Source organism: Typopeltis vanoorti, chromosome 22 (assembly GCF_054136105.1).
Source record: "Typopeltis vanoorti isolate ZY-2024b chromosome 22, IOZ_Tvanoo_1.0, whole genome shotgun sequence".
Lineage (NCBI taxonomy): Eukaryota > Metazoa > Arthropoda > Arachnida > Uropygi > Thelyphonidae > Typopeltis > Typopeltis vanoorti.
In genome coordinates, this window is record NC_143570.1 from 93,121,452 (window position 1) to 93,146,183 (window position 24,732).

General features: G+C 34.1%; 1 protein-coding gene across 3 annotated transcripts in view; it reads left to right on the plus strand.

The window, feature by feature from the left end:
* fray (oxidative stress responsive kinase frayed) overlaps nt 1-24,732 on the plus strand; it is a 570,703-nt gene that overhangs the window by 266,409 nt on the left and 279,562 nt on the right. For all 3 annotated transcript variants that reach the window (XM_090411795.1, XM_090411792.1, XM_090411793.1), the window contains exon 9: nt 24,487-24,620. In XM_090411795.1, the coding sequence (XP_090267921.1) occupies nt 24,487-24,620 (134 nt within the window). The remainder of the gene's footprint in view (nt 1-24,486; nt 24,621-24,732) is intronic.

Here is a 24,732-nt window from a genome sequence, read left to right on the forward strand (position 1 = left end):
AGGAAAGCTGTTCAGAATGCTACGGTTATACGGTGTAAATGGGACATTATATCAAGCAATACATTGTCTCTGTTTGGTAAACTGTAAATCAGCAGTTAGACTTGAAGGAGGTATAGGAAGATGGTTTGAGGTAAACTCAGGTGTGTGCAAGGGCACACATTTTCTCCACTGATTTATTATACATATGGATCACATTATGAAGGAAAGTGGTGTTAAATCTGAGATCAAAATTTGTGATGTTAATCTTAGTTCTTTACTTTACCAGATGATGTTATACTTGTGAATAAATCCAGTACAAATCTGCAAGATTCCCTGATGAAATTGAATAACTTGTAATAAATGTGATATAAAAATTAGCAAGACAAAGAACGTTTATTAGGACGTAGGAATGTTTTTTAGAGCTGCTGAAGATTCAAAGAATCTTCAGCAGCTTCAGAAATGTTCCTAACCTCAACAAATTTGGGTGCATGAAACTGCCCCAAATTTGGGAGACTTTCATTATGAGAACTTCAGCCCAACTGCCAAGACTACCAAATTAGCCCGCAAGAGGGCACCATTAGGACTTTAGGAACAATATTAGTTTCTTGCTTTCTTCCTCATTTGCTTTGTGTTAGTTCCTGAGTGCACATACCATATCTTTATGTTCCTGAAGATGGCAATGTGACGTTGCCGAAATATAGAAGTTATTCATTAAAGTTACCTTTAATTAATATACTTTATATGCGTTGTTAATTCCGTAAACTAATTACCAGTTATGTCTAACCAACGTATAAGTCTTACTACTAGAATTAGGTGTCATTAATACTCTAAAAAACAGGGCTTTGAAGATTTGCTCCAAAGAACAAGTGCTGAAAGACTAATTTAAAGTTATCAGCAATACTTTTCTAAAAAATGGTTAAAAGCTAAAACACTAGTAACAAAATTCTGTGCAAGACCTCAATAAAAAACAAAGATAAACCAGACTACAATAAAACTATAACCATTCCCTACATTAAAGGGACATTAGATAAAATAAACAGAGTACTACAAAAATACAACCTCAAAGCCATCTTTAAACTTCCTGCAAAATTAAAAAGCTTGCTCAACTCATCCAAAGACCCACTCACTCTGCTGGCCCACCCTGGAGTATACCGTATTTATTGCACCTGTAATATACCATATATAGGGGAAACAGGATGCACAATTCCTATCAGACAAAAGGAACATAAACATCATCATGCGTGTCAAGGATTTAGGCCTAGCATGGTCTGTTCTGGCCTTAGAAGTCATCGTTTAAGAGGACGTCCTGGTTTTCTTTTTCCTAATGGCTTGTACTTTAAGACTTGTTTTGGTAATCTTTCTGTTTTCGTTCTTTGAATGTGTTCCATCCATTTATGATTTTATTTTTTAATATTTTATATTGCTGGTTCTTTGTTTAATTCTTTCATAGTTTCTTTTGTGATCAAATAGGGTATATTTTGCAGTTTTTCTCATTAACTTCATTTCTGCTGTTATTAATCTTTGTTTGTCTTTTTGTTTTGTTGTCCAGATTTCGCTTCCATACATTAAGACTGGTAGGGCTAATGTATTTTATACTTTTAGCTAGTTTGTTTTTGAACTAGGTTTAGTTTAGATATAGAGTTAATTATACCTGTTATTTTTAAATATTTAGGCAATTTTTACGTTTATATATATTTTTCATTTTGATATGTGATCATACATCCTAGGTAGTTAAATGAATTCACCTGTTCTAAGATCTTGTTATCTATTACTATTTTAGCTCTTGCTGGATCTTGTCCTTTAAATACCATAGTTTTTGATTTTTCTGTTGATATTATCATACCATAATCTTTGGCTATCTCATTTAGATCTAAAATAGGAACATAAACGACTATGGTGAAGCTGGCCTTTCTGATCATGCCCTGAACACTACATAGAATTGACTGGAAAAACACCAGTTGTTTACATCACACCAAAACATGGTATGAACACAAATTTAAGGAAGCCTGTGAGATTCTTATCAACCACCCCAATCCGAACAATAATGATGGTCTAAAAATACCAAGCATATGGAAAGCACATATTCTATCCACAGAATCCTTCTCTCGAAGAGTTAACTATAAACAGGACTGTAGATAATCCAGAATCCTAAATCTAAAATAACAATTGTAATGTTAAAAATGGGACATCATTGTTACTGAAAGAAGACTATTTATAAGAAAGAATGTTTTTCTCATGTTATCTTAAATTGAATTTAGCTTTGATTCTTCTTCTTCTTCTTCGCGTAATTCCCGCTTCCTATGCAGGGTCCGCGTGTGTTTCTAAATAATTTATTTGTAATTTTATTTTATTTTATTTTATTATTATTATTATTATTATTTTTTTTTAACTAGAGGTCATGCCAGTAGAATAACTGGTGATCAAATCATTTTCTTTAGCTTACTGTGTGTAATGTAACTCAGCTGTCTTTCTATATTTGTATATACTCCAGATGATGATCTTAATATGAAAATCGAAATGTTGGGAAATTAAAAGAGTTGTTTATAACACAGTTGTAAAGTCCATAATTTCTAAAATGAATGCTGATCACTGTGCAACACTAAAAGAAAGGATATCAACACACTTGCTGGATACAAGAGTGTGCAGAGGATTTAAAATTGGAAGTTACAATTACTTAGTACTAATCAGGATCAAAATGGATATCACATTGAAAAGAACTGTATCTTCTTCCTAACATGGATTTTAAGCCAGGTGGCCTGTTCTGCTCTCATGCCATCTCTTTCTTGGTCTCGGATTCTTCTTTTTCCCACTTTATATAATATTTTTGGTACTCTGCTGTTGTCCATTTGATTTAAATATTCTAGCCATTTTTGTTTTTACTCTCTTATGTAGCAATTAATTGGTTCAATTTTCAGGGATTGTAAAATTTCATTTGTTTTATGGTCCCACTTGGTATCTAGCTGTTTTTCTGAGAAATTTCATTTCTGCTGTTTTGAATTCATTCTTCATCTTTCCATTTTATGGTCCATGTTATAGTAGAGTTGGTTTTGACGAGACATCATATAGTCTGATTCTAGTGTGTTTTTGCACTAGGGATGGCTTAAATATATTATTTATTATGCCATTTCCTTTGACAAAGTTTGATATTTTATTGTCCGTCTTTTTCTTCTTATGATGATAAATCACATCCCAAGTATTTGAAAGTATTTACTTCTAATATTTTATTATCTATCACTATTTAACTTCTTATTAAGTTTTCTCCTTTGAATGCCATTATTTTTGTTTTTTCTTTAGATATTGTCATATTATATTGTTTTGATATATCATTTAATAATTTTAATGATCTTTGTAAATCATCTTGTGATGTAGCTAATACTATTTGATCATCTGCAAATAGTAGTGTATCTATCTTCATTTGTGGGGTTATTTGTATACCAAATGGGTTATACTGTTTCCAGATTGTTATAATTTTATATATATATATATATATATATATATTTTTTTTTTGAAAAGCAGAGGTGAGAGGGTACATCCTTGTTGTACTCCTCTAGATATATCTTTCCATTCTGAGTTGTTCTAATTTAACTGCTATTTTATTTCCTGTATATATTTCTTGAATGGATTGTAAAAGTTGATTTGGTATTTTTAAATCGGTTAATATTTTAAACAATTTTGTCAAAGACTTTTTCATAATCAATAAAGGCCGTGTGTGTTTCTTTTTGAAATTCTCTTTTCTTTTCTATTAATAATTTTTGAGTAAAAATTAAATCTATTGAGGATTGGCCTTTTTGAAAATGTTTTGTTCATCTAGTAGTTTGTCCTCTACAATACTGTTTAGCTTCTCTTTTAATATTCTTGCATATACCGTCATCCCTCAATTTACATCTGGGTTCCGTTCCAGCCGGCAGGACGTAAGCCTGTTTGGATGTAAGTCTATACATGAAATCAACAGAGTTATAAGGGTTAGGGACTTAACCATAATAAGTATAGTGTCATTTTAATTTTTAAACCTTAATATAAAACTGTACTGTGCTAAGATGAAAAGCCAAATGCTTGTTATATCTTGGATGTGTGGCGCTGTGTCTGCCTTATCATTATATCTTTAATTGTCTTTTCTTTAGCCTTACAGTTAACATTGATTTTTGTATCACTTAATATCAGATATTTGTTTGCCGACGAATTTTTATTGATTAAAGACTGCGCCAGCTGGCAACTAAATTCTGATATGTTATCCAAGAATACTTAAAGAAAATGCAGGGATCAAGAAGTAAGCAGTCGTGGTCCCGATTCTCATATGACTATTGGTCCCCCCCCCCTTAATTCACGGTACGTAATTTTTCAAACAGTAGCTCAATCCGCAGAAAGCATGACAAACTCATTTGGTTATATATAAAGAAACACATTTGAATGATATAATCACGTAATCACAAGAAAGATATTTATTTAACCAAATATTTCGGTCTGGAAATAGCAGACCATCGTCAGTGATATTACAAGAACAGTTTAAAAGATACAAGCTAGAATACTAACAATAGATCGTTAAAATTAGAACACGGCGCGTGATGTTATATCACTAAGTATGAAACGGAATATTTTGAAGTAGAAACATGATTGAATTTGCTATTAAAAAGACAACTAAAGAAATTAAATTCTCTCCTTGATGAAGTCATCAGTTTGGATAAAGACAATTGAAAGACTTAAAACTCATTTTGCAAGACCTCCTAGATTTTATGGCCTTCCAAAAATCCATAAGATTGACTATCCTCTTCATCCAATAGTAGATTGTATTGATTCTCCTACTTACCGTATAGCCAAATATCTAGCTAAATTATTGAAATCTTACATTGCCAACTCTAATTCTTTTTTAAAAAAACTCCTCAGATTTCTTAGAAAAATTAAAAAATGTCTCATTACAACCTACAGATCTTATGGTTAGTTTTGATATAGAATCTTTATATACCAATGTACCTCTCAAGGAAACTTTAAAATTACTTGCTGACATCTTTCCTCAAGATATTATAAAACTATTTGATTTCGTAATACATTCTGGATATTTCGTATGTCAAAACAAATTTTATAGCCAAGTAGAAGGAACGGCCATGGGAAGTCCTCTTTCTCTGGCTTTAGCCAACTTTTATTTAGAACATTTAGAAAAAGTCCTCTTTGCATCTATTTTCCCTCAACCATCTTTTTGGGTAAGATATATAGATGACATATTTACTATTTGGCCTCACAGCAAAAACGCTTTACCTTCCTTGGAACCATAAAATTAGGCAAGTTACCAATTGACAAATAGTCCACCGCCACCCACAACAGTGGACTGGGTTTCTGGGTTATCATGGAATGGTTTGTCAGAGAAATTGATTAAATAAGATTTGAAGTTCTTGTTTTCATTTGATTTCATAATTTTAGTATGTTTAAACCTTATTTTTCCTTGAATCATCGCATAAAGTTTACTATGGAATTAGAAGAAAACAACCAGTTATCTTTTTTAGACGTTCTCCTCATCCGATCACCTTCAAATATTCTTACAACTACAGTATACAGGAAACCAACATTCACAGGTCGTTATATTTTTAAAGAATCAGCCCATCATCCATGTCAAAAAACAGGAATTATAAAATGCCTCATCAGAAGAGCCAAAACTAATTGTTCTACTTTTGATTACCTACAGAAAGAACTTTTTACTATCCAACAACACATGAAACTCAATGGCTTTTCTGAAAAAAGTACTCAACGTCTTCTCAATTCTTATAATCCTCCACAAAACAACAAAGTTTCAACACGTCGAGTGCCTATTCCTTATATCTCCGGTATTTCAGAACCTATCGCAAGAATTTTAAAGAAATATGATTTAACAACTACGTATTCACCTATTAACAAATTGTCTTCTCATTTTCCTTCTCCTAAAGACAAATGCTCAACTTTATCTCTTCCTGGAGTTTATCAAATTCCGTGCAACTGTGATCTCTCTTATTTTGGACAAACTGGATGTTCTCTTGAAAAAAGAATCCAAGAACATCAATCATCCATTCTTCACAACAAACCTGAAAAGTCTGGATTGGCTCAACACGGGATTGAAACTGACCACAGCATCCTTTGGTCCAAGACTCTCCTCTTACATAGATCCCGTTATAGGTTCGAACGTTTGTTCAAGGAAAGCGTGGAGGCCTTGCTCCATCGCCCCAACCTGAATCGTAATGACTGTATATCTATATCAAAAATCTGGGAAAGTCTAATCAAGATTACTCATTAATTAATTTTTTTTAATAGCAAATTCAATCATGTTTCTACTTCAAAATATTCTGTTTCATACTTAGTGATATAACATCACGCGGCGTGTTCTAATTTTAAAGATCTATTGTTAGTATTCTATCTTGTATTTTTTAAACTGTTCTTGTAATACCACTGACGATGGTCTGCTATTTCCAGACCGAAATATTTGGTTAAATAAATTTCTTTCTTGTGATTACGTGATTATATCATTCAGTCTTATGTCGCAAGTATCCTTGAAACAACAAAGAAACACATTTATTATGGCACTAAGGCAAGTATATATGTCAATCAAATCCTTAATCTTAAAATCTTAAAAGATTTGGGTTCCCTTTACTTAATTATTCAAATCCATAACTTCTATACTATAGTCCCTTACTTGACATAAATTCCTCACTTCTAAACGTACATCTATTCTCAGACTCTTATAACTAAGTTACCTAATATTATCACACATGTAATATTTCATATATACACAAGACAACTCAATACTTCTGACATGAATTTCTCTAGGATAATACTTCTTAATCTTACTTAATCCCCCCTCCAAAATTTTAGTTAACAATTAGTTACGTTCTGACCATATAACATTACTGTTCTTAAATCACACAAACAGTTCGGACCTCGGCCTCCTGTTTGGCTGGAGCCTAATATGCTTCCTTCTCAACTATAGACAAAAGTGTCCAAATCGCAGACTGTTCCTATAACACTACACAGAAATAGCATGCTTCCTTAACTTCTGTTTCCCTACTCTTCGGTTACTTTAATTCAACATTTAACATAAGAAAATCTTCTGCTTACCGTTGTTGCCTTGAACTGGATACTTTGGTCGGCTTACTGTACCTTCACTGATGGTGGTCTTGCTATTCCTATGTTTCCATACGAACCGAAAAACACTCATACACAGATTTGAACACTGACGTTCAAACCAGTGTATGAGCTCTTTCTTCTTATGGATCTGAATACATTGTAGTTGCAGCCTTGGCCCACGTAGCACACATAGCAAGGGGGGATTCTTGCTACACGTGGCGGCAAGCTCTACACAGCTCTCCGACAGAGCTAGGTGCCGACGAGACCCGGAGACAAGAGAGCGATTCAAATTCCCGCCGAACCCTTTATACTCCAAAACAGCTCCCTCACGCGGTGGTGTCGTCACGCATACGGCGGCTGCCGATTGGACGCCGTGGCTACGAACCAAGTAAATGTGTACATGGCTTAAAGTTTGCTCTAGCTTATACACATTTACTTGGTAATTTATACATGATTTTATATTTTAATTCACTTACAACTAATTTCTACTTAACTCATGGGCTAATTTAACATTGTCTAGAGCTCACACATTTGGATATTTACATGTTCTTGGATTGTTAAATGGCACATTCTCTGTCCGGAGGCATAAGCATGTCCTTATATTCTCCTTATGAGGTAACTTAGTGTTGGGTGGGAAAAAAGGATTACTCATCATTTTTTTCCGACACAACATGCTATTTTTTTTTCTGGCGAAGTTCATTAAATTAAGGGGATAAAAATCCCTTATTGTTTTACAGCCAGTATGCGAAACTCTAAGATCAAAGACTACGATCTAAGAGTTTCATGCCAAAGAATTATCGGCGAATCCAAGCGGAAGTGACCACCTGGAAGTACAACACCAAGGCAACTCGAAGCAAAGGTGGAGCAAGCTCCCTCACTATCCTTGATGTTTTCTCATGATGTAAAAACACACAGCTCCTAGGAGATGTAATACTGTTTCACATTATGAGGAGAGGTCACTACCCAGAACGGTTTCAACCTTTTTTAAGGTCTCATCAGTGAGTAGCTAGACCTGGATGATATCAAAGTTCTTCGGCATGAAACTCTTAGATCGTAGTCTTCGATCTTAGAGTTTTGCATACTGGCTGTAAAATAAGGGATTTTTATCCCCTTAATTTAACTGTACTGTGCGTTACTGCCACTATAAAACAGGAGAATAATCACCTAACTTTTCCTCCACAATAACATCTTCATTACCTTCTCTATGTGAAGGACCAGGCTGCGACTCATCTGGTGTAACCTTTGTGTTTTTGATAAAAATGTCCAATGTGCTTTGCTTATTCGTCTTCTTTTTTTCATCATAAATTTGTTTATAATAAGCAAACACATCATTTACTTTCCTTTCTACAAATAAGTAGCATTCAACATTGGAGTTGTCTTCAGCCATTTTGAGAACATCGCTAACTGTAGATTACATTTTTTCAAGTTCTTTCACTGTAAATTGCTTAACTTCCTATTTTTGTTTCTCTTTTTCCTCTTCCTATTCTTGTTCTTCCTCTTCTGCAACACATTGTTCCTCCAGTTCAACCAATTCCTCGTTGGTCAACTCTTCAGGTGCACTTTCTATGAGTTGAACTATGTTGTCATCATTCACTTTGAGATTCAGATTGTTTACTAGTCCCACCATTTCTTCACTGAATTTACAAAGGTCTTCATTTTTTTTCAGAACTTCTAAAACCATGCACAAACCTTTTTAATGTCTTTTTCCATATGCCACTCCTACATTGAGAGGTCACTTCGACGCAAGCTACAGCAATATTTTTAATAGCATGATAAATATTGAATGCTTTTCAGAATCGCATGAGAGTTTGGTCGTTTCTTTCAGTAGCAGAAATGGCTTGTGTGAAAGTTCCCAGTAGATAATAAGCCTTAAACACTACAAGAACACCCTAATCCTGTTGGATCAATGAAATAGTGTTTGGAGGGAGAAACATGACCTTAAACTTCTTGAAGATCACCAATATAAGACGGATGACATGGAGCATTATCTAGAATTAATAAAATTTTAAATTCTACATTTTCTTTCACACAATAGCTTTCCATTTCAATCGCATAGCAGTTGATTAAGGCATCTCAAACAATTTTTGAGTCATCCACGATTTCTTGCTCTGATATGAACTAGAAGAGTATGCTTTTGAAGACTCCTGGATTCTCACTGTGCCATATCACAAATGTTTTCAGTTTATATCCATCCATATTACAATTATCTAACATAATTGTAATGCGGTCTTTAAGAGCTTTGAAACCAGGCATAGATTTTAATTTTTTGTGTATGAATTGTCTGCTTGGGCATTTTTTTCCAAAACAAGGAGGTCTCATGCATATTAAATATTTGCTGTGGCAAATAATTTTCCTCCGTAATGATTTTATCCAATTTCTCCACAAACTCTATGGCAGCCTTCTCATTGACACTTGCCGATTCACCATACATTTTCACATTATGCAGTGCAAAACGCTGCTTGAATCTCAGAAACCAACTGGAAGAAGCGTTGAATTCATAGTCATAATCCGTTCCTGCTTTCCCCTTCAACATGTTGAGACTTCGTGCCTTAGCATTTATGGTCATAGTGCTAAGAGGTATGCACTTTTGGTTCAGGTGTTGTATGCGCTTGCATCTTGTTTGAAAATGTTATTTATTCCATTATGGGATCATGGACGTATCTTTGAATGGATGTAAGTTGAGGGATGACTGAATTTGCTGGTCTGGTTGGCCAAGTGGTTAGCGTATCTGCTCTCCAGCCAAAAGGCTGTGGGTTCGAATTCCGTTGTGGGCATGGATGTTTGTGATCGTCTGTGAAAATAGTGGTGGTGGTGTAGATGAAGGTAGTTGCAGTTAGTGGAGTGGTGGAGACGGAGAACTGTAGAGCAGGTGCCCTCCCTCGATGAGTCTTTGAACTCCCTGGAGGTGTTATGTAATAATAATAATAATTTTATATCCTGCATTTAGCAGACTAATTCCCCTATAGTTATTGCAATCATCTTTATTTCCTTTTTTATTGATTGCGATAACCAGTGCTTTTTTCCAAGAGTTAGGAGTTTTTCATCTTCATTGTATTTTTCAGTTCTAACATTGTGATATTTTCTGTTATTTCTGTTCTTTGTTTTATAAAATTTTATTTCATTCTCATCTGTCCGGAGATTTTGGAAATAGGTCACCCATTTTTCTAAATCTGTTTGTATTTTTATCTTTTCTTTTATTTCTTTATTCATGCATTTTATTACTTTATAGGTTTTGGGGTTGTGGCTTAAATATATCCTTATGTAATAATAATAATTTTATATCCTGTATTTAGCAGACTAATTCCCCTATAGTTATTGCAATCATCTTTATTTCCTTTTTTATTGATTGCGATAACCAGCTTTTTTCCAAGAGTTAGGAGTTTTTTCATCTTCATTGTATTTTTCAGTTCTAACATTGTGATATTTTCTGTTATTTCTGTTCTTTGTTTTATAAAATTTTATTTCATTCTCATCTGTCTGGAGATTTTGGAAATAGGTCACCCATTTTTCTAAATCTGTTTGTATTTTTATTTTTTTCTTTTATTTCTTTATTCATGTATTTTATCACTTTATATGTTTTGGGGTTGTGGCTTAAATATATCCTTTTTGTAATTCTGTTACGAAATTGTTCCATCTCACTATGTTTTTTCCTTGCTTCTATTGTTTTGGAATTTAGCCATTTCTGGTAACTGTCCTTTTTTGTTTTTATTATATTTTCTATATCTTGGTTCCAGTCTTGTAGTCCTCTTTTTTTAATTCATTTGCGCTTTATTCGCAGCTTTTGTGAGAATTTGTTTCAGATTTTCCCATTATTCTTCTTCTATATCATTTGATTCATTCATGGTTTCTGTTTTTAAGTTTGTGCATTTTTGATATTGTTGTCTGACATGGGGATCCTGTAATGAAGAAATTTTGTAACTTGGTTGATAAGAATTTTAAATTTTATGTATTTTTAGCCACTTTGGTTTAAATCGAATTTTTGCTGATACCACGTAACGATCAGAGTTTAATTCAAAGTCTTGATATACTCTTATGTCTAAAATTAACTCCACTAATTTAAAATTTGCAATAACGTAGTCAACCACTGGTTTGCATCCTCTGGCTGATCAAGTATATTTATGTATTTCCTTGTGTTTAAACACTGAATTCATTATTCTCATTTTATTATAACTGACAAAATCTTGCACTCTGTGACCATTTTGATTACATGTATCTTTGCCAAATTTACCTTGTTTTGTATTTTTTTTTTTTTTTTTTTTTTTTTGTTTCCTATTCTGGCATTTAAATCTACTGCTAGTTGTAAATAGTCAGTTTTGTTTGTTTTATCTATGGCATTGTGCAATTCTTTATAAAATATATTACTGTCTTCTTTTCCCTCTTCTGGTGGATTGATAACAAATTATTGTTATGTTGCATCTTAATGTCTTGAGTCTTATTTCTATTTTATTTATATTAGTTTTTCGAAGAACAGCATATAAGAAATATATATACTAATTTTTTGTATGAATTAGAACCATCAGTTATAACCTAGTCTGTTACCTTCATATAGCTTATTAGTTTGTATTCCCTGAAGATGCCGATAGGAAAAAAATTGGTGAAACATGTAGGATAATAAAATATAAAGCTACTTGATGAACATTATATAAAAAAAGTGTAATAGTCTTATAGCATATAAGAAATTTTTAAAAAGAATTAAAGTTGAGAAGCTGTAAATTGTAGACTCAACTATGCAAACATCATGAAGCAGTTTGAAAACAAGAGCCAAACCTTTGAGTCCTAGTGGCAAACTCTTAGGAAGACATTGACTAAGCTCTGGGAGGTATGCATGTGATGAAGTTGTCTGCAATATAAATTGTCTGTGATAGACAAATAGGAACATTATGGTGGACACAAGAAGTTAAAGAAGCAGTACTGGAAAAGAAGAAAGCATACCAAAAGTTCTTAGCAAATGAGTCAGCAGATGCCCTAAAAGAATACAGAGAAAAATGTAGGAGATCTAAGCTATGTGTAAAAGTAACGACTAAACAAACAACCACAGTAATAAGTTTTAATAAGTAAATATTTGATCCTAAGTATCATAGGACAACGTCAGTACAGTTAATTCAAACAATACTAGGAATAACATACAGTTAGGACGCATGATTACAATGCAATCCCAATATGGGTGCAGTAGCGTGTTATAGATTACATTAAAATAAGATAACATATATAAAATAATTTTACATAATTTTGTATGACAATTTCCCATACTTTAGGGATAGCAAGAATGCCGTTACGGTTCAGATTTGGTCTGTGAAGTAGGACTTCAGCACTTTCTTTATATAAACATGAATGTTTATATAAAGATCTATGTAGAAGTTTGGTCTTTTTACAATGGATCTCATGGTTTAGGTTTTCAACTCCGGGTTGTGCGAGGCCAGATTTCTGCAGTTTAATAAGACAGATATGGTCTTGATGTTCCGAAATGCGTTTATTAACAGATCTACCTGTCTGTCCATAGTAAGACAATTTAAAGGAACATGGTACCTCGTACATGCCAGGTAGCATCAGAGGTGAAAGTTTGTCTTTAAGAGAAGGTAACAAGTTATAGATCTGGTTGATTGGTTTGTAGGTAGCAGCAAGTTTATATTTCTTCATAATTTTTGAAAGACGTTCCCATACCTTTGACATAAGGTATGGAAATCCTACGGTTTGTTCTTGTCTAGGTTGATGTGTGGGGAAGTGACTGATTTTTTTTGAGTTGTTTTAGGATTATATCCATTTAGTATGGCTGCATTTTTGATTATTTCCAATTCTTGGTTTAGAAATTCTTCAGAGGAGCAAAATCTGTGTGCTCTGGTTACTAATGATTTAATGATCTCAAATTTTTGAGATGGATAATAAGCAGAAGAATTGTGAATGTAGCGGCCTGAAAATGTCGCTTGTGATAGATGGAACCATCTTCTTTTCTTTGGATGTGTAAATCCAGAAAGGAGATACTCTGTGGAGATTCTTTTTCTAGCGTGAATTTGATGCTAGGATGAAGAAGGACAAAGACTTTATCAACATATCGTAGCCAAATTTTTTGTTTAGGTTTAACACGTTCGCTGCCACGCTACTCAGGCATAGTTTGTTACCGTACGCCAAGCAATTTCACTTCTTCAAGGTCAGTACGGGTAATCTTGTTGCCAATAGTAATCAACATACGAGTATATTCGTAGTTGGCTTGTGAGGCTCATATACCATCTACGAGTATACACACTTTCGCTACTAGCTCCGCACGCCAAGCATTTTCACTTCTTCAAGGTCAGCATGGGTAATCTCATTGCTGGCGATAAGCGTCATACGAGTATATTCGTAGTTGGCTTGTGATGTTCATATACCAACTACGAGTATACTCATAGTTGGCAGTGAACGTGTTAAACGTGAAAATTTTTTATTCAGGGTATTCTAGAAACAGGTTGGCTAATTGGTGATAAGGGAGACCCCATTTCTGTTCCTTCTTCTTGCTTGTAAATTTTCTCTTTCCAAGCGAAGTATCCAGATGTAATAACAAATTTGAATAATTCATCAATATCAGATGGAAATTTTTGACTTAACAAGTCTATCGTTTCCTTATGGGGAATATTAGTGAAGAGGGAGACAATGTCAAAACTAATTAACATGTCATTTTCCAACAGTTGAATGTCTTTTATTTTTGTGTGCAACTCTGTAGAAGTTTTAATTGATAAGGCTGGGTGGCCTATGTGAGGACGAAGAAGCTTAGATAAAAATCTTGATAATTTGTAAGTCAGGCCGCTAATAGAATCCACGACAGGTCTGAGTGGAACGTTATTCTTGTGAAGTTTAGGTAAACCGTATATTCTAGGAGGCCTAGTATGGTATGTCCTGAGTTTTTTTATTGTTTCTTCATCTAAGGAAGTGGTTTCATCAAGTAACCTGTTGAGTTTCTTGAGCTGTCTTTTTGTAGGATCATAATCAAGTTCGGCATATGTATTTCGATCTAGGAGTAGTAAATTCATTTTTTAGTTATATGAATTGGTATCTAGAACAACAGTGGTATTTTCCTTGTCGGCTCTGGTGATGATTATGTTTCTATCTTTTTAAGGAGGTAAGAGCGTTCAATTCTGATGGTGGGATATTCAAGTCTGAAAGTTTAGCATCATAGATTATTTTGGCTCTTTCGAAACGAAGTCTGTTGGCTTCAATATTGGAAAGATGGCCAATGTTTCTTTCAATGTTGTGTATAAAATTTACATATGGAATGCATTTAGGTGAAATTGCAAACTTATGACCTCTTACTAGAACATTTAATTCATCTTCTGTTAGTGGATGACTAGATAAGTTGACAATCCATATTTTCAGGTTCACAATTCACATTCACAATTCTTCTGCTCATCATCCATCTCAAAAATTTGGCATCATTAAATCATTAGTAACCAGGGGTCACAGCTTCTGCCCCTCTGAAGAATCTCTAAACCAAGAATTGGAAATAATCAAAAATACAGCCATGCTAAATGGATACAATCCTAAAACAACTCAAAAAATCATCAGTCACTTCCCTACACATCAACCTAGACAAGAGCAAGCCTGTAGGATTCCTATACCTTATGTCAAAGGCATCTATGAACTTCTTTCAAAAATTATGAAGAAATACAAACTTGCTGCTACCTACAAATCAATCAACCAGATCTATAGCTTGTTACCTTCTCCTAAAGACAAACTCTCAACTCCGTTGCTACCTGGCGTGTACGAGATTCCATGTTCCTGTAAATTGTCTTACTATGGATAGACAGGTAGATCTGTTGAGGATATCGTATACTGAAAGATGGACAAATGGATGGATGCTTGAAAGTATCAATAGAACTTTAAGGCTCCTTAAGGGTATTGACAGAACAAATGCGAAATATTTTACTTATTGAAAGGATTATTATTATTTACGGCATCCCCATGGAGTCTAGAGACTCATTACTGTAGACAGAAATCCCATCGTACCTCTATTTGAATTCATTCACCATTGGAGAATGAACTCTGAACCAATTCTGGTAATCCATTCCACTCACCCACCACTCTCTGTGCAAAAAAAATCTGGTCCACACACCCTTACACATCTTCCATGGATTTCCCCAGTTCTCTATTTGTCATATATCAAAAAATTTCACTTGCATCAATTTTATAAAACTCCTTTAATATCTTAAAAGTTTTTATCATGTCTCCTCTTTACCACCTATTAAACTTTGTAACCCACAAACCCTCAACCTATCCTCATAGGGAGTATTTCACAGACCTGTCACCATCTTGGTCACTCATCTCTGAAACTTTTCGACTGCCTCCTGGTCCCCAAGAAACCCAGGTGACCAAACCTGAGTGCATTAGTCAAGATGTGGCCGAATCATAGCCTTGTAAAGTGGGATAATAACTTTGTTATCTTAACTTGTGTGTTTTTCAACATCCAAGTAATTCATTCAGCTATTTTACCAACTTTTGCAATATGCTCTCATCAGTTTCCTGCAAACCAATACCATCAATGTTATGCACGATACGCAACTTTTTCAAACCAAAGTGCATAACCTTACATTTTACAACATTAAATTGACAATCATTATCTTTTGCCCACAATGCCAGTTTATTTAAATAATCCTGCAGGATATCTGCATTGCTAATTACTAAAGAAAGAGCCAAAAGGCTTCATTTCAGCAATGTAAAATTACTTATGCAGAATGGATATTAAATCCAACATTATTTCAAAGTTGAAACAACTACAACAAAGGCTTCACCAAAATGAAACCTTTTGGCTGTTTGTTTAGTAATTATTTTTACTCACCGACCGAGAGTTCACTTGCGAAAAATACATTTCTTTGACATTTTGATTTCCTTAGTACTGAACGAGAGTTTTTGCTCTCTTAAGGTTTCTGTCTGGTCTTTGAAGACAACCAACCAGCTTGAAACAGCTGTCAGGCCAGTGAAACCTTTATCAAATAGACTAATAAAAGGTGAATATATGGATGCTTAGGCAGTGCCCATGTCTTTTAAGTAGTCCATGCTAAGGTAGCTCGGGGATTCCAAAGATTGTATTCTCATAAGCCCTCAGGTCAACTTAGGAAACTTTCATAGTTTCTACAAGCATTCGGCTTTGAAATAATATTGGATTTAATATCCACTCTATGTAATGTGTACATCTCCTTTATCAATTAAATCTTATTAACAACTGAATATCTCCTCTTCAATCTTTCCCAATGTCATTGACATACAAATTAAAGAGTAATAGCCCTAGTACCAAACCCTGAGGTACTCCACTAGTCACCATCATTCTTCTAGACTCCACTCCTCCATGTACTACTTTCTGGTATCTGTCCATCAGCTATTCCTCCTATCCTTACTACTAGCCTCATATCCATTCTCATTCTCTCCAGTTTTTGTAATAGTTTTCCATGTGGTATTCTGTCAGATGCCTTGGGAGAGTCGAGCAGTATCATGGCATAACTACTACCTTTATCCAATTCTGCTGTCACTTTATTATAAACTGTGAATAAGTTACTAAGATAGGAGCTATCCTTTACAAAGTCATGCTGCCCACTATAGAGTATCACATCCCTATCCACTCACTGTTGTATTTTACCTTTCACCAACTTTTCCAATATTTAACAAGTAATCCAATTTTATTAGTTAGTCTGTAGTTTGCTACCTTTGTCTTGGAGCCACCTTTATGCAGTGGTACTATCTTACCATCTTCTTTCCACTCCCTTGGAACCCTGTCAGAGCTGAGACTTAGACTTGAACAGCTTCATCAGAGACAATGACAATTTTCTTGCACACTCACATAGTAAATGGGCTGAAATATTCAGTCCCACTGCTGTGTTCACATTCATATTTTTTAATATGCTGAACACTTCCTGTTCATCTATCTCAATGTTGATATGCAACTCTGTAACATCAGCAGATGTGAAAATACCACCTGGACGATACGTCCAGGTGGTATTTTGCAAAATGATCACTCAACAACTGAACTATTTCTTTTGGTTCACCTTCCTACCATGAGCATTGTTTAAAGTCATTCTACCATAGTCATTTTCCCTCTTACTTGCTACATAATGAAAAAAATCTTTTGGGTTTACTTTGGCCTGTTTGGTTAATTCTCTCTCATAGTTGGTTTGACCTTCACCATACTTAGTCACCCTTGGTTTTTGCAGCTCTTGCTTTCAACTTGGTTTATCCTCCTGACCTTGGATATGCAATCTGATCCTGCTACTCTCATCCAATATCTGATCACTTGTCATTCACTTCTGACATTCTTTCCTTGTAGCTTCTCAAGTCATGGCACTGTTCCAAGATGACTCATGAGTCTGTCATAATCATCAGCCTTGTAGTTGAACATAAACCCCTTCTTGAGTGTTTGGCAACTTCCCAATTGGAGGCAGTGTCTACCTTGGTTGTTGTTATTATTATTTGTCACCTCCAGGGAGTCCAAAGACTCATCAAGGGAGGGCATTCCACCAACTGACCGCAACTACACCATCGCCATCTACCACCGACCACCGTTAGTATTTCCACAGACAATCGCAAACCATCCATGCCCATGCCTTGATTCGAACCCGCAGCCTCTTGACTGGAGAGTGGACACGCTAACCACTCAGCCAGCCAGGCATTATTGATACATCTTCTGATTCTATTATCAGATTCAACACTGTCAAGCCCCCTTGTCCCCTCTATATCATGTTGTTTCATAATTATACCTTAGCAACTGTATAAATCCATTTTCCCATTTCCCCCCTTTCTTCTCTCCCATCAATATTTCCCCATACTTAGTCTCTCATAATAATTGTTCTGCTTGCACTCATTGTGCTTATTTACTGATACATGGCATCTTCCTGTTTATCCCTTGGTCTATAGCCACACCCAACAACGTATTTTGTCCTATTTGCCTCTATCTCACACCAGACAGCCTCAAATGAACCATCTTCTTGAGACTTAATGTTCTCTTTACCTTTCTAATTTTGTTGGTTGTAATTCTGAAGTTATCATCAGCAATACTCCACCTCCTATTTTGTTTCTTCTATCCTCCCTGAAAATGATACAGCAATCTCTTGATTAGTGCGCCTAATGCGTTCTTTAAAACAGGTGCATTAATCGAATATAATAACCTATGAGAAAATGTATAATTTGTTCCTCGGATTTCTTTTTTTGACTTTTAATTTTTTTTAATAAAAGAATTAGGGTATGTCTCAGGATCTAGTTAATATCTTTAGTTTCCCTGGTTTTGCCCTACTACACTCTCACTAAACAACACTTTCTCCAAATATCTAACTCTAAAACCATTTAAATGTAATCTGTCAGGCACATTAGTCGTTTCATCCATCAAATTCACTCCATGCATTAATAAACTGCAGACCATTCCTCCTGCACAGTCTTCCCATTGACTCATTGGCAATCATGGCTCTTCTCAGTTCTGTCCTGTCATACTGAGGCAGCAGACTCACAATCTTTACTTTCTTGTCATTAAAATGCTTGTCATTTTCACTTTGACGTGGAAGGATGGATGGAGTATTTCTAAAAACAGTAATAGAAGGTAAAGTTTCTGGAAAAAGAAAAGTAGACCGTCAGTGAGATGGATGGATGGTGTGTCTAGATTGACTGATCTTCAGCAAGTTGAAGCCTCAAGAAAAACATACAACAGGACCACCTGGCAAGGACTGGTGTGGCACATCACCAATGAACAGATTTTGATAGATGGATACATTGTATAATGGAACTGTCATACATTCTTTACATTCCTGTGGTGTCATTCCTGACCTGATCCCTGAGGTACATAATCATCTCATCCGCTTGGTAACGGGTTGAGTCCACTGAGAAGAAAGGTTCTCCACTTATCATGATCTTTGGCCATCTTAGTCATGACTCTATAGTTAGGCAGATGGGAATGTTCTTTCAGCAACTTTATCCAAGTACTTCTTGGTCTGCTTCTAGGTCTTTTACCTCCTATATATCTATTCAGAGCTAAATATGGCAATCTGACGGGCTATTCTCTGAATGTGACCAAACCATCTCAACTGATGTTTAATGGTTGTATCTATTATATCATCTGGGAAGTTTAAATCTATTCTGACTTGGTAATTGATCATTGGTCTTGTGTTGCATCCAGTGAGTGTTGTTGATTTTTCTGAGGCATTTCATTTTAAATGCTTGGAAGTTTCTTGATTGTTGTTGAGTTAATCTCCAAGCTTCTGAAGCATAGGTAGCCAGGGGATGATAATTGTTTTATATAATTTTAGTTTTAGACTAAAATTATATCATCTGGGAAGTTTAAATCTATTCTGACTTGGTACACTTGGTAATTGATCATTGGTCTTGTGTTGCATCCAGTGAGTGTTGTTGGTTTTTCTGAGGCATTTCATTTTAAATGCTTGGAAGTTTCTTGATTGTTGTTGAGTTAATCTCCAAGCTTCTGAAGCATAGGTAGCCAGGGGATGATAATTGTTTTATATAATTTTAGTTTTAGACTTGTTGGGATTTTTTTATTTTTCCATATTTTATTAAGCTTATTCATACTGGTCCAACCAAGGTTTAGCCCATGTTTTACTGTTTCCATGTTGTTGAGGTTACTGGAAATGAGACTGCCAAGATAAACATATTTATTAACTTGTTCCAACGGATGATTTTCAAGATTTATAGAAATATTTTCTTCTTCTCTACCTATCTTCATTATTTTTGTTTTATGAAGATTTATTTTCATACCATAGGTTTTACAGGAGTCATTTAAGATATTAATAGTTGTACATCACTGTCATCTAAATCTGGTTGATTTGCATCCCCATATTCCACTTTCTCATATGTGTCCATCAGCTGCCTACTTATCCAAGCCATTAGTTTATATTCCAGTCCCATATTCTCTAGTTTATATGATACCCTTTCATGTGGTATTCTATCAGATGCCCTAGCAAAGTCCACCAGTATCTTAGTGTATCCATTCCATTTATCCAACTTGGCTGTAACATTATTATAATATAAGAGCAAATTTCTCAGACATGACCTCCCTTTTTTGTAAACTCTTGCTGATCTTTGCAAAACATAGCTTGTCTCTCAACCCATTTTTGTATGTGAGTTTTATCAACTTCTCTAAAATCTTTATTACCACTCCAGAGATGTAAGTTGGTAGTTAAGCACATTAGTTTTTTGTACCACATTTGTACAATGGAACTGTCATACATTCTTGTGGGATTGTTCCTGACCTGAGACTCGAGTTATACAACCATATCAAAGGGTCTAGCCAATTCAGATGAAATACATTCTAAAGGATTGATCAGAATATGGGCTAATAACCAATCTGCTCCTATTGCCTGACTCTTATTCAGATTCTACAAATTGCTCTTGAATCTATGAATGTGTGTCTCTTTCTTCATCCAATGTACTGGTAGCACTATTGACCATGTTACATACAACTGGCTGATAGATCTTAGCACAGAGTACTCCTTATTTGAGCTTCTGTTACAAGGGTACTATTTGCATTAATAAAAATTGTTCTTCCACATTCATTCTGTCTTTTTGATTTACATACATTACTTCTCACTTTTTGAGCTTATGCTTTATATATGTGTGTCATCACTCCCCTCACCATTTTGCATCTTTTCAAAACTTCCCATGCACTATTAATATCTTTCCCATTCAGTAATGGGTACTGTGGGACTGAGTGTCATGATTTCCAGCTGTGTAATTCAGCATGTAATATGCCTTAATGAATAATAATGATTATTCATTTATTACTCATTAGGACAATTTGGTATTGCAGTTTCGGCATCCTAAGTAACTGAACTATCAGGTCTATAGCAACAGCCTTCTATATGTATTTATTTTCCATTCCATTTTGCAAGACATAACCTCAGACTCACTGCTAATTTGGGACATTTATTTCTTTTATTAGTGTCTAACCTAACTACTGGACTCAAATTATCTGATATCATTAGTAGTACTTCTCTCCTTTTCTATCTCTTCCATTCTTCCTAAAACTACTCTATCCTTTACCAGGACTTCAGAAATATAGCTAAAATCCAATGGCTACAAAAATTTGTTTACTTATTTTTGGATGAATTGTGGTAAAAGATAATATATTTACCAACATTTCAATTTCAACAACAAAGAGAACATCTTTAATAATAAAATTTAAAACAGCCAAGTTGAAATTATGTGGAATAATTTTTAAGCTCTGACATGTTGCTCTTTAATTTGCCATTAGTTAATTTTTTTCCCAGCATGTTACGTACTGTTTCAGTGTCTAGTAACCAATCACTAGTCTTCGATGACAAGAAGAACTTGTTCATTTCACTCTCTTGTTTCAAAGTACGCTGCAGTTGTATTTTGAAGAAGAGTTATATAAACAAATGCTTCTTCCAATTTTTATGTATGCATCTACAGTAGAAGACTCACTAATGGAATGTTTGATTTTCTTAACTAATTTTTGTTTAACACGTTCACTGCCATGCTCCTCAGGCATAGTTTCACTTCTACAAGGTCAGTACAAGTTATCTCGTAGCAGGCTTATCAGACAGAATTTTGTTTCATACACCAACTATGAGTAATCTTGTATCCCCCCCCCCACACACACACCTATGTCTTACATGCACTGACGACTGTGTAACTTGAGTTCAGAGTCAGTGATGTTCAGCATTCAGTGCAGTAGGTTTATTGCATATAGTCTTACAATTACTTAAAATTATCTAAATAAAAACCTTTATGCCATCGCCAGTAAAAGAAAGCTTACTGATGAAGAATTAGAAGCTTACACTAATATGAGCGATGATGAATGGAATGAATTATTTGGTTCAGATTCGGAAGATGATTATAATCCTACAGATGACTCAAGCGATGACTCAGATTATGATATATCCTATAAAAATATATGTATATGTTGAAAAAACTTCAAAAAATTGTTTTATTTGCATCAATAAATACACATTTTATGCCACGATACCTCTTATAATATACTATACTTTTGCTGAAATTATTTTCCTTTTACCAAGCCCCCCCCCCCAACATGCTCTCCACTTTATACACAAGCCAAGGGTCCGAATTAACATGCTTATACTGCCAACTACGAGTATACTCATAGTTGGCAGCGAACGTGTTAATGACATCAGCAGCAATTGACACATTCTTTACATTTCATGTTATTTTGATACTGTTCTTCTGCTGGTAATATAAATTTTTTGAAATCAGTAAATGGTAAAATTGGTCAATAAAATTCTGGGAAATTTCTGGCCAAGTCTGTCACAGCATTTGTGTGTGTGTATGCTTGAAAATCTAAGCGTTGTGAAACCTAAATTTCTCAACTTTAAAAGACTCCAGAAAGCTTGTACATTCTAGAGTTTAATTAATGCAACTCCATCTTCATAGTGCAACGACTTGAATTCCTTTATAAACCATCTGTCTTCACAATGATGACATGCCAAAGTATGTTGCGATTATTTTTAGTTGATGACACAGTGGTACTCTTTTCTCCAGTGGTTTTAATATTTTCTCCTTGCTTTTGCCTTCAGTTTTGCACTTCACAAAACTAAAAAGTTTTGTGAAGTGTAGTGAAGTCCATAATGAAGGATGAATTTATATAAATTTACCAGAAAAATAATCCAAAAGGAAAGACATTTCATAAAGTCTTTTCAACTAATCTGAGGCCATTAAATACAACAAAGACCTTAAATTTGATACAATGCTTTCTTTAAATTAACATAAAGGAGTAATCAAATTTAATGCAAGAAGGAGATATCCCAGTGATAGCATATTGTTAGTGATGACATTTGCTTGAGAGGTAAGTGATTGTGCAACCAGTACTATCAAGCTAAATAGAGAAGCCTACTATTATACACTTTAGGAGACCATTTTAAAAAGGCCTATGAAAAGAAAACAGTTTAACCTTTATAATAAACACACAGTCTCTATCTCAACCTTTTTTTAATCCTTGAAACTTTTTTTAAAACATTTGTGCCATCTCCTTTTTCTGTTATTAATAAATATATGGACAAAGGAAGAAAAAAAAGTAATAAATAAACTATTTCATTAATCAGAATTAATATAGCATTATAAACTGTTATTTATCCATATATTAATAAGTAATTAATTATAAACTAAACTTATATGATACTTGTGCCTGGTGCTTCTTCATATTATTAATTCATGATTGAACTGTGGATAAACATTTAACTTTTAATTCTTAAATGGATAGCAATCTCTCATTTTTCTTGCTTTTAATGTTTGTTAGTGCTTATAACACCCCACTCACAGAGGTAAGTAGCAGAAAATTGAAGCATTATTATTTATAGCAGTATTTTCATTATTGCAGAAATGTTTGACAGCACACATCCTAAAACATTTGAGTAATAAGTCGTATTTTTTTTGCAATCTTTGATCATTTCATAAATCAGTAAACTCTTCATTTTGTAAATTGAAATAATCTTTTACACTATATTCATTTTTACAAAATGATTTCTGTTTTCATATTTATAAAAATCTTGCAAAATTGTGACATGACTATGACACCCTGCTGTGAAATCCTTTAAATCATTATTTTAAAAGCTAACTTCATCAAGAAAGTTATATAACTTGCAGTCTTGTTTGGTCTACAAATAAGAGAGAGGTTGAATGTTCACATTAGATCTCTCTGAATGTTTTTTTTTTTTTTTTTTAAATGCTCTGAACTGTTAGCTTTACTCTTGGCTACACAAGTACTAATCAGATTTTTTTGAGAAAAATAATCAGAGATTATTTGGAAAACAGCAGAATCAACAAAATCATGCATGATAATGTCATCTTCTGTTAGAAGATAATTTCAGTTATTATTAAGCTTCTCAACATTTACAGATGATTCATGTTGATTTCTTTTACTAATAAGGGAAATGAATTTTAGAAGTAGATACCTTTTGATAGCATAAGAAACTGCCTTGACTATATTAGTCAATGAACTGCTAGATGCTAAATGCTTCTTAGCTTTAATTACTTTGTTTAGGAGTACAGTTTTGCTGATGTGCACATTAATACGACATGTTGGAATCTACCAAAAATAGTCTCATTGTATGGTAAATTGGGATAATTGGCACCTCTGTGTAATGCTTTAAAAATGCGATTCTTCTGGTGCACTTTTAGTAACCAGAAGCATTACTCTAATAATGCTTAACAGCCATGGTATATTATTGAATAGTAATATATACTTTAATAAAATATCACCCAATACAAAATATAAATATAGCATCTCGTTAATCTTTTAAAACATTATTGGTCCTGAATTATCTCATGCCTTGACTTTCATATCCCTTGAGAATCAGCCATTACTTCAAGACACAATGTTTTGTGATTTAAATACTCATGTGATGACAGCTAAGAAGTTAAAACCATCAATATACGTTTTGTGATTGGATAATATTTTAATTGTCCATAATGAATAAAAATTGTTTAATCTTTAAGGTGCTGATGTTGACTCTTCAAAATGATCCTCCTACTATTGATTCTGTAGTTGAAGAAAAGGACCAATACAAAAATTATGGCAAAAACATTCGGAAAATGATATCAGACTGTTTGCAGAAAGATCCAGCAAAAAGGTAAATAAATTATTATTATTTTTTTTTTAAATAACGAAACCTGTGGTGAGATCATAATTAAAAGAAACACGTGTATTAACCACAGTGAAAATTATTTAATGTAAATATTTCA